General features: G+C 41.7%; 1 protein-coding gene across 3 annotated transcripts; it reads left to right on the forward strand.

The window, feature by feature from the left end:
- The first annotated feature begins 3,263 nt into the window (after nt 1–3,263).
- Nucleotides 3,264–11,007, forward strand: LOC123431457 (putative disease resistance protein RGA4). 3 transcript variants are annotated; one of them, XM_045115248.1, is made up of 9 exons: nt 3,264–3,473; nt 3,903–8,742; nt 8,830–8,945; nt 9,134–9,302; nt 9,394–9,564; nt 9,634–9,802; nt 10,043–10,105; nt 10,193–10,322; nt 10,583–11,007. In XM_045115248.1, exon 2 carries the CDS (start codon nt 3,933–3,935, stop codon nt 8,421–8,423), a length of 4,491 nt encoding a protein of 1,496 aa, XP_044971183.1. In that variant the 5' UTR covers nt 3,264–3,473; nt 3,903–3,932; the 3' UTR covers nt 8,424–8,742; nt 8,830–8,945; nt 9,134–9,302; nt 9,394–9,564; nt 9,634–9,802; nt 10,043–10,105; nt 10,193–10,322; nt 10,583–11,007. The 3 variants fall into 3 exon arrangements, with proteins under 3 accessions (XP_044971183.1, XP_044971182.1, XP_044971184.1); XM_045115247.1 differs by having other exon boundaries at nt 10,043–10,322; XM_045115249.1 differs by lacking the exons at nt 10,043–10,105; nt 10,193–10,322.
- The last annotated feature ends 5,066 nt before the right edge of the window (nt 11,008–16,073 follow it).

The raw sequence follows: 16,073 nt of genomic DNA on the forward strand, positions 1-16,073 counted from the left end.
GCATAAGAACCATTCCGATGTGCTGATGTGCCGATGGCAGCGACGAACTGTAAGAGCTCTTAAGCTATTGTGAGTGGGTCTTCTCGTTCGACTCAAAAACAGTGGTGTCACAGAAAATTGAATATCGAATATGGTAAATAGATGGAGGTACCTCGTGACATCGATGTGCCTCACAACGATCCTTCAATCTTTTATCAACATAGTAGAAAGTAATGGACCGAAATCAAATTGGTCACCTGAAACAGAAACTCAGTGATCAAAGATCATTGAACATGAAAAGTCTTCCACGAGGGGCGGTGACGTATGCGGGAGGGGCGCTGATGACGGCATGCTTGACGTTGCCAATTGCGAGGAGGGTGATGGCAACAGTGTCGTGTGTGAGGGGGGCGTCGACGGTGCCGCGTCCAACGATGTCGATGAGCTCAACACCGACGTCGACTCACGAATGGGATCCAAGCGGGGTCGACGACGACTGGAGATGGCCACTGGTCAGAGTCGCGACAACGGTTGTGGATCGGGAGAGTCCAATGGTTTTCTTTTCTTTTCCTGTTTATGCGAGGGTCCGACGAGTAGGGGAGCCGAACGTACGTCTGTACACATCGCGTATACGTTTTGGCGGTCCAACATATGAAGTGCGTACGTCTGTATATTGCCCTTTATACCTTTTTGGGTAGAGGTGTGCTGAAGCAGGGCTGATTATAAGAACCGAGCATAGCTTAGTTGGCTTGACGCTGGAGTTTGCAGCCAGTCCGTCGGTGTTTGAGCCTTGGCTAAACACTCGGTGTTCATGGAGTTTTTCTTCTATAAAAAAATACCAACAAGCTAGTCTAGTCCGGATTGATCTCGTTTTTTTTAAGCAGGGCTGATTACTACTCATTACTAACATAACCTGTGATAAACATATGGTTTGGTTCTCTGCGAACGTGTTCTTTTGATCTTATGGGCTTCATATGTTGCATTTAAATTGGGTTATTTGTCATTCAAAGACGTGCCTATTTTGATTGTCACAATCAACATGTCAGTACAGCATCAGTACCAGCTACAGATATTTAGGTGATCATTTTTTCAAACATACTGCTATGTTTCTATCACTACTCCCGCATTCCTAATTTCTTCTTGCTTGCTTTTCACGTGTTATTGTGTTTCTTTAGTAGGCTTGTAGCCACTTCTGTTTACATTCTGCCAAAACCTCTTGAAGACTAGATGGTATACCTGGAAAGTTCAGTTTTACGGAACAAACGACTTAAGTTTTCATTTTCAAATAATGTATGATTTTCAATAAATTGTTCATTTTGTTTTAAAAATTGTTCAGGATTTGAAATTTTGTTCTCAATTTTGATTTATTTTTGTTTTTATCAAAAATGTTCAGAACTAAAAGTGTCCTCAAAACTTCAAAAATGTTTGCATTTACAACTTTTGTTCTGGAATCTAAAAGATGTTCCCATTTCAAAAAAAAAGTCTTTATTTGCAAAAAAATGTTCTTGTTTTTGGTAAATTTTCTGTTTTTTTCAAATTTTGTTCACAAATTAAAAACTTGTTCATAAATTCCAAAAATAATTCACGTTTTCTTATTATTTAGGTGTTTCAAAAAAATGTTCATAAATAATGTTGCAGTTTAAAAAAAATCACAAATCATAAAAACATTCATGTTTCTAAATTTTCTTCCGAAGTTTCAAAATATGTTTGCGTTTCCAATTTTTGTTCTAGAATTTCAAAAAAAGTTCCCGTTTCGGAAAACTTGGTCATTATTTGCAAACATTATTCATGTCTTTTGAAAAAGAATCTGTTTTTTTCAATTTTTGTACACAAATTGAAGACTTTTTCATAAATTCCAAAGACAATTCGTGTTGTCTTATTCTTCAGGTATTACAAAAAAGTTCTAGTTTAAAATTCGTTCAAAAAACTAAAATATATTTGTGTTTCCAAATTTTGTTCAGAAGTTTCAAAATATGTTTGTGTTTCCAGTTTTGTTCTGGAATTTCAAAAAATGTTCCTGTTTCAAAACAATTGGTCATTATTTGCAAAAAATACTCCTGTTTTGCGAAATGATTCTGTTTTTTCAAAAACTTGTTCGGCAGTTTTGAAAACATGGACATTTTTAAAATTAATGAACTATATTTCAAATTTGCGAACACAATTTCGAAATGTGAAGTTTTTTTGGGAACTTGAAATTCTTTCAAAAGAGGGGAACAAAATTTGAAATTCAAAACTTCTTTGAAATTTCAAACAAATTTTTAAGGAGGAAAATTACGGAAAAAGGAACACAATTGAAAAAAAAATGCAGAGTGAACATTTTACAAGTTTCTGAACATATGTTCAAAAAGGAAAAATAAACTTGAAAAAGAAAAAGGAAAAAATTAAAACAAAATAAAAAAGAAACAAAAACATAAAAAAAGGAAAAAAGAAAAAGAAAGAGAAAAAAAATTCAGGAACGGTCTGGAAGGTTTCCAAAACCAAAGAAAACTGGCGTGGAACTTCAAGAAGGTGCCCAAAATCAAAAACAAAATGACTTGCATACTGGGTCGACCCACTTCGCTCAATCTTGAGTGTTGCCCTGCACGTTGTGGCGACAATTTGCCGCAACGAACGGCAAATTGTAACACCCAAGTAATAGCATCGGAGTTGGACAAGAGACGGCAGGGGATGAACGCTCAAGCACTCCATCACCACCGTAGGGACGACCGACAGACGCCTTGACAACAAGCTCCCCAAGATCGGTGAGGAGTGGTCGCTTGGCAACTGCTCCGCCAACGCCGGCAGGGGCAAGGCTGGTACCAGGGTTCAGTCGACGCCGTCGGTAGTGGCCAAGGCGGCCCTCCGCACCATGCAACAGGAGCCGGAACGGCTCCTCCGTGAGTGGTAGGCAACCGCGGGACAAGACTGTCACGCCCCTCCGGTATCCCTGCGCCATTGGAGGGACAACGACGACGACGGCGGCACGGAGGGTGACGGCGGTTCGACAGGACGGAGCGACGACGCATACGAGGTGGTCGTCTGGTATAGGACTTTTATATAAGTTATATCCAAACTTTACTTAAATTCAATGTCTTTGCATGAATATCGTCTGCACCGTTTAAATAATTTATGAAACATATGCGAATAATTTTGAATGACCAGTTTACGCACCAATATCCTTGGACAGATGCTGGAGCATATTTATGGATCGGTGTTGGAGACTTTTGCGGTAGGTGAAGTCAAGGAAAAACTTTAATCATTACAGTTTGCACAGCACAGACAGACAGACAGACAGGAGCAACAGTGTGCGTCCGATCCAGATCCAGGGGAGGAGACTCCACTTCTCAGTGCTCACTCCACACTCAATCTTTGGCGATAGAGATACTTTCCTCACTCCACACTCAATCTCAAGCTGGTTGGCTCCCCGGCCGTCCCGCTCGTCGCCTCCACATCGCCGTCCGGGACGCAGCTCAGCTCGCCGTATCTGAACCTAACCAGCCGCACCGGCGCAGCAGCAGGTCAGATCTCTCTCTCTCTCTCTCTCTCTTTCTTTCTCTGTAACCCACCCATGGTTCGGTCCGAGTCCGACTTCGGATTTGTGAGCTTTGAATACGCAAATTACATGTGTCTGTTAGTAATAATACACAAACTACAATGGTCAGATCTCTCTGTTGGCCACAGAGAAATACACAAGATTTTCGTTAAGCATTTTTATTATTTGTGCTTATTCTCCTGCTCTGTTTTTGCCCTCCCCTTTTCTCGTGACTTGATTCAGCATTATACTTCCCTTGTGATTGAAAATGGCTCTGTCCTGGTGCCTTGACTATATATTCTCTTGTGATTGAAAATTTCTCTCAACAGATACTAGTTGGGATACCCCTGCCCATTCATAATTCAGCCTGCTTACAACAAAATAAATTAAAATCCTTTTTGATTCCTGGATGCAGGCGGGCAGGCAGGCAGGCGGGCAGGCGGCGATGACCGAGGCCGCCCTGGGTGCGGCACAATGGGTGGTGGAGAAGGCGCTAGGCCCCGTTGCAGATGGCGTGCTGGGGGCTTGGTCAGCCACCAGCAACTTGGGTCCCAACATCGAGGCCCTGAGCACACAACTGCTGCTCGTCAAGGCCACGCTCCAACAAGCTGCACGCAAGGACATCTGCGGTACGGCCATGGAGGAGCTGCTGCAGAGGCTGCTCGACTCGGCGCGCAACGCCGAGGACTTGCTGGACGAGCTGGACTACTTCCGCATCCACGACGAGCTCCACGGCACGTACGATGCTGCTGACCAGCACGGCAAGGGCTGCGTCTGCAACCTCGCCCTCAATGCTCGCCACACCGCAAAAGCTCTTGCCAAACAGCTGTCGTACTGCTTTGGTGCCAACACCGGTGGCGATCACCGGCAGGGAGTAGCAAGGCAAAATGTCAGTTGTTGTGCAGCTTGGCCGTGTGGCAGGCAGAGATCACCTGGTGGCGATTCAAATCAGGCTGGTCAGGAGCTTAGTGGATGCATGCCCAAGCTCAGTAAACTCCTCCCTTGCTCATCTTCCCCGCATCCACATGTTCATGGTGATCAAGTTGGCGCCAATGCGCAAGGAAAACCAATGCATGAGTTTAATAGGGTGGATTTCTCCCAAAGGATGAAGGACACTGTACAGCAACTAAAGCTTATGCGCAACGAGGTTACCAAGATTCTGCAAGGTTGTGGCCCTAGAACCATCCCAGACATTGCTCAGAGCCGTCCCATCACCAAAGGTCGAATTGATGAGCCAAAAATGTACGGGAGGGATCGTGTCATGAATAGCATCATACATGATATCACCCTGGGTCAATACCGTGACAAGAGTCTGACTGTGCTTCCGGTTGTGGGTCCTGGGGGAATGGGGAAGACAACTCTGATACAACACATATATCACGACCAACAGGTGCAGAATCATTTTCCAGTAATGATTTGGATATGTGTGTCATTCAATTTCAATCTGGATAAGGTGTTTGAACAGATTAAAGTAGGTACTCGTCCAGTTGAAAGTGAAAAGGAGGGCAGTACAATTGAAGAGTTGATTGAAGAAAGATTGAAATCTAAAAGGTTCTTACTTGTATTGGATGATATATGGCAGATTAGTAATGTGGGTGACTGGGAAAAACTCATGTCGATACTCAACCAATCACAAGAAAAAGGTTCCATGGTTCTGGTCACAACCCGGTTTCAAGCAATAGCACAGAAGGTTAAACCAACTGGCCATTCAATAGAACTGGACGGTTTAAAATCTGAAGAGTTTAGAAAGTTATTCCTTGCATTTATCTTCGGTGATGAGCAATGTCCAAGGGACAAACATTTTCTGCTTGAGACCGCAGATAAGATAATGGAAAAACTAAAGGGCTCCCCTCTTGCAGCAAAAACTGTTGGTAGATTACTGAGTAAAGAACATAGTTTGTATCATTGGAAAAGGGTTCTCAAAAGTAAAGAATGGGAAAAGCAAACCGATGGAATTATGTCTGCCTTGAGGCTTAGCTATGACTTTCTCCCTTTCCATCTCCAGCAATGTTTTTCCTATTCTGCATTGATTCCTGAAGATATACGTCTGAGAAGCTATGATCTCATCAGCCTGTGGATCGGACTAGATATTTTGATACCTAGTGATCAAAATCAAACATTTGAAGATATAGGTTTGAGCAATTTAACTGAGTTAGTCAGTTATGGATTTTTCAAGGAAGAGGAAACTGATGGTGTTTTGTTATATGTTATGCATGACCTACTACATGATTTGGCAATGAAGGTTGCATCGCATGATTGTCTTTGTTTATGTCTCCCTAATGTTGGATCAGTGGAAATTCAGCCCACCACCCATCACTTGTCTATAACCATACACGACTTAGGCAAATATGATGCAGTGTCAGGTGAAAAATTAAGAAGTGAATTGGAAGAACTGAAGACAAAATTGAAGGTTGAACATTTGCACACATTTATGTTATTTGGTAAAATGGATGGAAGTTTGGCCAAGATATTTGGTGATTTTCTTTGGGAAGCAAATGCTCTTCGCGTTCTTTATTTGCTTGACATGATGTATCCCATGGAGTCCATGTTACATAACTTTTCAAGACTTGTCCACCTACGATGCCTATGTCTAGGGACATGTGACAGAGAGATGCATTTACCACTCAACATCTCTAAATTTTATCATTTAAGGGTTCTAGATCTTCAGCCATGGGAAGGGAGTTGTGATTTGCCCGAAGACATGAGCAACCTTGCCAAATTGTGCCATTTTTATGCCCCAGGTGATGGTCAGCTTCATTCTGATATTTATAATGTGGGAAAACTTAAACTCTTAGAAGAGTTGAAGGTATTTCGAGTCAATAAAAAAAGTGAAGGATTTGAACCAAAGCAACTAGAGCATTTAAGCAAGCTCAGGGAGCTTGGCATCTACAACCTTGAGAAAATACACACAGAAGAAGAAGCAGCTCAAGCAAAACTGATAGAGAAAAACTACCTGAGAAGGTTAACATTGTGCTGGGATAGTGAGCGATCTAGTGTTGAGCCTAGCGTGGAAGCAGCGGTTCTTGAGATCCTTCAGCCACATGGAGATCTTCAGGTGTTGTGCATTAGAGGGCATGGAGGTCCGTCTTGTCCAACATGGCTGGGTGATGAGTTTGCTGTTGAGGCTCTACAATCTCTTTATCTGGATGGTGTTTCTTGGGAAGTTTTCCCTTCATTAGGGAAGGCGTGGGATCTTCATGAATTAAGGTTGGAGAATATTGCCAGACTGAAGGATTTTATCGTAGAGAAAAGCTTTTGCAGGCTAATAAAGCTTACACTCATTGGCCTAGGAAGTTTTGAAAAATGGGTTTACACAGGCGAACAAGAGTCTTCCGTTGATGGAGACTTGTTGCCACCGGATGCTCATATGTTCCCACTTTTGCAAGTGCTTATTATTAGGAAGTGCCCGAAACTGTTGGGGTTTCCTTTCCCAAACCACATTGTTTCCCCAGATTGGTTCCCCAAGCTACAAGAGCTTGAGGTAACCGGCTGTCCAGAATTCTCGTTAGTGATTCTCATCTCCTGGATTGAAAGTCTGCGTCATGTCATGATGGAAAATGTAAAGCTACCAGCGCATTTTTGGTACTCAAAATCATCCAGTGGAGCAGAATTGAACATTTTTGGAGAGGCTGATTTGCATAGCATAGACCAAGTGTTAGTTTTTGATAAAGAAACAGATGTAGAGAAGCTGACACTGGAAAAGTGCCCACCTCTGGAGTTGAAGCACCTTCTGATGCTAACCTCGCTGAATACACTGATTGTACGAAGTTCAGTTGGTCTAGTTGGATCACTTGGAGGAGGTCAGAGTGATGTGGAATGGCAGCTCCCTGTTGAGAAAATCTTGATCGACAACTTAAATGGTAATACTGGCGAGGAATTGACAGAGCTCCTCCCCCACCTCCCAAAGCTCTCCAAATTGGAAATGTGGACATGTAAAAATATAAAAAAGCTGGTAGTGGGGGTGGATGTGCAACAAACAACATTAGAAGCATCAGATATGGGGGGAGGTGAAATAACAGCAGCAGCAGAGGAAGAGGATGATGGGGTGCTGCTCTTCCCACCTCATCTCTGTGACAAACTACGGGTGTTGGAGTTCGATGGCTGCTCAGAGCTGGTCCTGGTGGATCTGCCAACTCTTGTTCCTGGAGGAGGAGGGCTCCAAGCCTTGCGATCCCTCCAGAGATTAAGAATACGGTGGTCCCCAAAGTTTCTATCCACCTTCTCCTTTTCCTGTCACATATTCCCTTCCTCCCTGCAGTTCCTGGATCTTGCGGGTATGCAAGGCATGGGGACAATGGAGCCCCTCTCAAACCTCATCTCTCTCACCAGATTAGAATTGGATAATCGTGGAGAGGATCTGAAATGTCAGGGCTTGCAGTCTCTCGTTACCACCGGGGGCCGGCTCAAAGAATTAAATGTCAGGGGCAGCCCTAGATTCTTTGCTGATTGGGATCCCAATCCCAGACGGGCTTTGGAGGTTGCTGAGGGAAGTGAAGAGCAGCAGACACAGCTTGTTTCATCAACACTGCGTGAGCTCTGGACGGATGACATAGCGGGACTCCTTGCTGCACCCGTCTGCACATTCCTCTCCTCCCTCACCAATCTGGCACTTTTTGGGTATGGCTCTGATGGGATGGAGCGGTTCAGCAAGGAGCAAGAGGACGCCCTTCAACTCCTCTCCTCCCTCCAGGAACTTAAGTTTTGGTGTTTCAAGGACCTTCAACAACTCCCTGCAGGGCTGCGTAACCTTACCGCCCTCAAGAAATTATCATTCTACTTTTGTCCAGCTGTCTCGTCACTGCCCAACGATGCCCTCCCGAATTCACTGGAGAAGCTAGATGTCTATGAATGCAGCGAGGAGCTAAAACAGTACTGCATCAGCACGATACATACGGCCCCTTTATTAAGCAAGCAAACCAACTTCTGTCTATACTAGCTTCAAGAAATATTTTCACTTGTACTCCTGTTATATTAGATTTATAATTTCTTCTTGACGGCAGTGAAAATATTCACGAATTGCTTCTCAGAGCCCATTCCCGTTCTACAAGTCGAGATGTAATTACCAACGTAATCTGTGATCACCACATTTGTTTTGGTTCTCTGTACAGATGTCCGTTCAATCTTATTTCGCATTTAAGTTTGGGTTATTATTGTCATTCATCAAGACATGGTAGTCTACTTCTCTATTTTCGGTGTCATGATCAAAGTATCATTATGTCATAAGAATAGTATAAATGAGTGAAGCTACTGATAAGGTGATCATATTTTTTTTCATATACTGCTATGTTGCTATCAGTACCAGGTGTTCCTGCATTCCTAATTTTTGTTTGCTTGCTGTTCAGGTTGGCTTTCTAGCCACTTGTGTTTATATTTGTCCGGAACTCGTGAAGACTTATGGTATACCTGGGAAGTACAGTTGAGGGATCAAAGGATCATCTTGGCGTAATTATGGAAAACAGTGAGTTGCCAGTGTTTTGCTACTGATAAGCTTTGCAGTTTTTCAATTCAGTCTACATTCCACTGATATAGGCATACTTGCAACCAATAAGATTTGCATTTTCTAGATTCAATCTACATTCTGTTAATACCATGTATTCTTACATTCGTCATAACTGTTGTTGTTTAACGAAATTTAATGGTGTATAGGATCTTCAGAAGAATAAATGGCATATAGAAGGATGTATCTTGAGAATTCAGAAGGCCTCATTTACCGAGTACTTTGTTCATTCTGTATTCCAAGTTATGTGATTACTTTGGGGGAAAGATGTGGTCGACTGAGGCAGTATTATGCCACTGCAACGTCCACATGAGAATGGTGCTGTTCGGAGGATGCAGTTTTAACTTTCCACTGTTCCTTGTGGCATCCTTGGTGTCTTGCCCCTCATTCTATTTTTTGTCTGATGCAGCGTACCAAATCCATCTTAAGCACACGCTGGTTGCCAAGGAATTGCTGCACTCGTTATCAATAGTATCAAGTTGTTGCAGGAGATTTTCGAAGGTGGCCTGTGCTGCACTCGTACTCGACGGCTCCAGCAATGTGTGCACCTAAAACACTTTAGAACATTCATTCATGAGAGGTAAATAGGCCCAGGTGAAGTTCAACTCTGCAAGATAGCTATGGATGAACTGACTTTGAAATATTTCAGAATTGGCTGCCGAGGAGGAGGGTGATGAATTGACTTTGCAACAAGTCCATGGAGTAAGATTTCTGCAGATCTACAGAGATGCAATATGATTGCTGGAGCCATGCATGCCAAGGAAGAAGAAGCAGAGTGACACATTGGCTAGTCTAGCAGAAGCGTAGCCTGCAGCTTGGTACGTATGTGATCGCTTTGGAAAGTCGCCCAGAATTAAATTTCCGTCATGATTGAGTACGTGAAGTGACGCCAGTTCTTTTTTGACCTCGGTACCTTGTATGCACTAGAGATGGTTAGTGTCTTATTCATTCGGTATTAGTAACAACGCAAATTTGTTCTGACACTGGACGACAAAACCGTGCCAAGTACGCCGGGGGGAGTAGTACTCACACATTTCGTTTGCTGATGTGATTTCCAGCAAAGGAATGCAGCTCCTCTGCATGTATGCATGAGGATACCTACCTACCTACCCGGTGAAATGGTGAGCTTGTTATTCTCAGCAAAGGAATGCTGCTCTCATCTCATTTGGTTTGCTTACTGGAGCACACCGGACGTGTCTTGTTTCTAGCCGGAGGCTCCATGCCCGCTGTGCCAATGACATCTGGCAAGGCTGAAACCGGTCATTCTTCCTTAACCACACAATCATAATATTTGTGGAAGATTTGTTGGCTTTATGAAGCGATGAGAAGACGTGGGAGGTAAACATCTCCCCTGCTTTTCAACCATACAGACTCGATGCTTGCTTGCTTGCTTGCTTGGAGAGTAGTATCTGCTAGCTGGAAGTTTGTCTGTCACTGCCTGTGTTGATTAATTGTTGCTGCAAGTCTATGATGGGTTTTAACATCTGCCAAATTAAGGTCGTGCCGTTTTCTTTCTTTGATTTCCCCGACTGTTTTTATTTTCCTTTTTTGAACTGTTTCTTCGAGTGTTCTTATTAGGTTAACCGACTTGAAAACAGTTTCAGAATTGGCTGCCTGCCAAGGAGGGCGATGAATTGTGCGTGGAATATCTGAAGCCATGGCAAGGAACCAGACTGCATCATCTTCTGAAGAAATTGACACTTGTTATGATGTTGGTGACTGAAGAAATCGACAGCCAGCGGTTGGTGCCAAACCGGGTGGGCTCATCGTCGAGCGCCCTGGAGCTCATCTTCCGGTTATATCTTGTGACATACAATTGTTATTATCTTGTGATAAAACATTGTATGACGTCCATATATATTTACGTCTGTCTCGAGTCATGAAGGCGCATCGTCTGAGCTGTTAGTCTGTTTGGCAGCTCTAACTAGGAGCTATATATGTCGCGAAATCCTTGGCCAACTGCTCACTGTAGAAAGATAAAAACACATAGTAGAGCTGATAAAATTCAATTCGCTTTTACAAAGGGCATTACTCGACTGTAGCTAAGCTTTGCCATGCCAAGGGACGGACTGAATTTATTCAGGTGAAGGAGACACGGAGAAATAGCAGAGCAGGGTTAACTGAATAAATGCAATTTCCTTTTTAAATTATCTTTTCTTTTGCAACTATTCACATATCTTTCTTTACAGAAGATGGCGTCATCATAAATTCAAACCCACATCTCCATCTCCATCTCCATGTGCCATAACAGGATCCATACACGGATGCTACCTTTTTCCCTTTTATTTGTTGAGGTATATATCTCGCCTTTTTTTTTGAGACATAAGTATATATCTCCATATCTTTCTTTACAGAAGATGACATCATAAATTCAAACCCCAATATATGCTCGGTTGCTCCAGAATGGACAGATTTTCTTTCGTAGCCTAAGCGGTTCGGTGGCTCCCGGTGGACCTGGAGTACACCAGTTCTCAGTTTTTCTTTTCGTTTTCCGGTTGTTGTTTTGGTTTAATTTTACTTTTCAATTTTTTTCCGTATGTACGTGAATATTTTTATTGAGCTGTGTGAGCGATTTTTATATGATAAGGCACAAGTCTATATTATTTTTTTGTACAAATCAAAAGTCATTTGTCATCATTACACTTCTCCTTTTCTTGTGCAGACCATCAATATCAATGACTTTCTTAGAACACACCAATGTTTGTTTTTAAATACATTAAAAGAATCCATTTGATCTAGGTCGCTGATATCAGTTTCTTTAAATTCCACACCTAAAGCCAAGTACACAAAATTACTTTTCTTTTCAAGCACCCACGTACGGAAGATACCTACTCCATTACCTATTGCTGTTCGAATATGGTACAGACTATGTTTACCGCTTTAAAATAAAGACAAGTAAAGAAAAGACTACAACAGCCGAGTTACTAGCTGGGTCGAAGTGAGCGGGGCATAGTTTTTCGTGAGAGGTCCTATTCCCTTCGTCCGAGTTTATTTTCACTCGTAGTTTGTGTCTAATTTTGATCATAAATTTAGCTATGAAACATAGATTGTACATATTAGAAATAATATCGCCCGAAACTTCTTTTGAATACGAAGCAATTGATATAAAGTCTGTGGTATGTAAGTTATATTTTGCTAATTTTTCTTTTCTCTGAGAAAACAGTTATATATTGCTAGTTTTCTAGGTTTTCTTTTCTCTGAGAAAACTGTAGCACCTTTTTTTCCAGGTTTTCCCCTTTCAGTTATACAGTAAAATGGAAAACCTTCATTAAATTTATTTTCGCAAATATTAATTAAAATTAAAAAATGAGAATATTCTTTGAAATTTTGATAATATTTTTGGAAAAAATATATTTTTAATAGAAACATATTTGGAAAATGCAAACAATTTTATGAAATGTGAACATATTCTAAAATTACCCGAACATTTTACGAAAATGAGATTTTTTAGCTAAAACAATTAGTTATTGAGATTTTGAATATGTTTTTAAAATGCAAATAATATTTAAATTCCCGAATTTTGAAAAATGGAACATTTTTTGAAATTCCTTGAACATTTTTTAAAATGGCAAACAATTTCTGAAACAATCAACATTTTTTCAAATTCCCCAAAGATTGTTTGAAAGCATAATGTTTTTGAAAACAGGAACTTTTTTAATAACATGGACATTTTTGGTAATATCTGATTTTTTTTGTAATTCGAAACATTTTTAAAAAAAATATTTTTTTTGGCGTTTGCTTTTTTTATAAAAGGAAAAAGAAGTAGAAAAAGTAGGAAACAAGAGAAAAAAGAAAACCCAGATCGAAACATTCTTGAACGCTCATAAAATCTGATTCACGTTGTTAATTAAATGAGACACACGATTGCAGGAAAACAAAAGATAAAGAGCATTGCAAAAGACTCTATGCATATACAAAACTAACGTCCCTAAGTTTAGAACTTTGCAATACTAAACCCGAGCAAATATGAAACAACAAACGAAAACCAGTTATTAAAAGAGAACGTGAGAAGTGATTACCTCCCCCAAGCTAAAGATTAAGCAAGTGTTATACACTTGTACGATTAGGCGTAGATGAGACTTCTACTTCAATGGACGTGGGCATTTGCTTCAATAAATTTTCCTTGACGTGGTTCGACGGTTGCCTTTAGGGAGAGCCCGCTGAAAATAAACTATAAAAAAATACGAGGTGTGATTTCTGAAGTTTTCTCTCCTTTTTGCAGCCCCAAGGGTTAACCCACACGTGAAGAAAAAACATCCGTCTTCTAAAGATCGGTCCATCAATCTAAGCACCGCACTTAAGTCAACAAACCAATTTAGAAGTTCTTGCTGCTCCTAGATTTGGATGAAGTTTGTGTGGGACAGAGATAAAACACGAGGGTGCAACCTCCTACGTGCCTAATTAAAAAGAGATATCTTTCTGATGGTGAGAAACTTATTACTTCCTTTGTCCCGGTGTATAAGTCATCTTAAGAAAATCAAATAATCCCAAAACACTTAGGCACAATGCATTAACTTTCACCTTATTTTTTGTTTTTTGATATGAATAAAGGAATCAACCAATAAGAGACGTGAAGCATGTATATTTTTAATGACTTGAGACTAACTAGCATAACATGTATTGGTCAATTCATTGCATTCAATGGTATTAATTAGCAAATTAGCATTGATTTCTATCGTTTTTCTCTCCGTCTTGGTCATGGTGCACAACCTAAGGTTGGCCATAGTGGGAGTATCATAGCTAGTAACATAGTCTTGGGACTAGCAAACATGGTGATGTGGCAAGTAATTAAAGAAGAGAGAGAATATTAGAGTAACATAGGTAGATACCGTAACATGTTAAATGCTATGCTACTATGTGTCATGCATGTCAATAAATGAGATCACCTATGATACTAGTTTATGTTACTATGCACTATGAATGTAGTATCAAACAATAGTAACATATGCATGATACTACTATATGTTACTCTCCATTATGAGCAGCCTAATATGACTTATAAACCGAGACGGTGGGAGTACTAAACAACTTTTATTAAGTGAGGTTCAAAAATGGAAGACATTACCGAGCACTTATGGTTGAGTTATGCCGAATTGAAGCAATCAAGCGACTTGTGTGGATCTTTATACTTGGCACTACATTGTACATGTCACCACATAAGGTCCATGTCTCTCCTAAAATAACACACAACATAAAAAAAGAAACTATCTGGTATATGAATGGACTGTTTCCCGACCCCAACCTGGGAAAATGCGTGTTTTCCCTCGTGGCTGCGGTGCCTTGCATCACAGAGAAGCAGTTGGCGGGAGGGTCATTTCAGCCCGCGCTATTTTCCCCCTCGTTCCGTCGCCGCCCCGCCCTGGCTTCCGCCAGCCCCCCGTCGGCGATTCCGGCCATATCTGCAGGCGAGCCTCTACACCGCCCCTCCGGATCCGGCGAGAAGAGCCGCCCTCCCACACTACAGGAATCAGCTTCTTTGCCGTCTGCCATCACAGACGGCAAAGAGTAAATCCCGGACGACAAAGAGAATACCACAGACGGCAAAGAATCTCACGGCTGGCAAAATTTCTGCGTCAGCCTACGACGGCATCGTACCTTCTTTGTCGTCTGTCTCCCGAAAGCGGACGACAAAAGCTTTGCCGTCAGCTTTTCATAGGAGGAATCGGCAAAGTGATCGAGATGGCAGCCGACAGGCGTTGCCTCTGTTAGGCACTACTGAAATTCATAAATCTGTTGTCTGCCAAAGCGGACGGCAAAGGGTGCAACCACGGACGACAAAGGCTTTGCCGTCGGTCAGCAGACGGCAAAGTAGACGGTAAAAAAAATCCGGTGAAGAGGTTCTTTGCCGCCAGCTTTCCCAAAGCGGACGGCAAAGAATCTTTGCCATGAGTGGGCTGACGGCAAATTAACTGGGATGGCAAAGGGTGCAATGTCCCCGTTAAGTGTTAACGGCAGGCCTCCTCCCTTTGCCGTCTGCCTCCCCTCCTTTACCGTGCGTGGGCAGACGGCAAAGAGGGGAGAGAGAGGGGGCAGATTCCCCCCTTTGCCGTCAGCCTCCACCCCTTTGCCATGAGGGGGCAGACGACAAAGAGGGGAGAGAGAGGGGGCAGATTCCCCCCTTTGCCGTCTGCCTCCCCCCTTTGCCGTGTGGGGGCAGACGGCAAAGAGGGGAGAGAGAGGGGGCAGATTCCCCCCTTTGCCGTCTGCCTCCCCCCTTTGTCATGTGGGGGCAGACGGCAAAGAGGGGAACCAACCCCTTTTTTATTTATTTTTTGTTATATCCAGCATTTTTAACAATAATCGGGATATATATATATATATATATATATATATATATATATATATATATATATATATTTGACATAAATAAATTTCTTTCCGTACTCATAACCATATTAAAATAACCTCTTATATCCACCTATCAAGTTGCATCCACAAGCATACAAAGTTTCATATATTACACCAGTTTCATCCACGTGCATACAAAGTTTCATATATTCGTATACTACAACAGTTTCAATACAACCCATGTTACAAGAAATCATCTTCAAGCATTCCATCAATATTTGCCAAGCTTCCCGTGAAGTGAAGGTAATCTGCAAAATGACAAATAAGAAAGTTAGAAGAATAATACTAGATGAAGTAGTGTATATATAGGTTATTTCGGAGAGAAATTAGCTAAGTATAGACCATTTAGGAGCTAACTAAGCTAATTATGTCATTTAGGTGGAACCCTAGCTAACTATAGGTCGTTTCAGAGCTAACTTGGGTAAAATAGGTCATTCCGGAGCAAACTATGCTTATTAAGCCATTTTTGATCTAGCTAGGCTAATTATAGGCCATTTAATACCTAAGTTAGGGGGAATATGTCATGTTGCAGCTACGTAAGCCTTATTATGTCATTTCGACGATAATTAGCTAAGTATAGGTCATTTTTTATTAAATAGACCATTTAGGAGCTAACTAAGCTAATTATGTCATTTAGATGGATAATTAGCCAATTTAGGCTTTGTTGGATGAGTCTAATTAAGCTATGTAGAATAAGAGAAAGAGAAGAAGAAGTAAAAGAAGGAGGAGGAGGAGGAGACG

Source organism: Hordeum vulgare, chromosome 2H (genome assembly GCF_904849725.1).
Source record: "Hordeum vulgare subsp. vulgare chromosome 2H, MorexV3_pseudomolecules_assembly, whole genome shotgun sequence".
Taxonomy (NCBI): Eukaryota; Viridiplantae; Streptophyta; class Magnoliopsida; order Poales; family Poaceae; genus Hordeum; species Hordeum vulgare.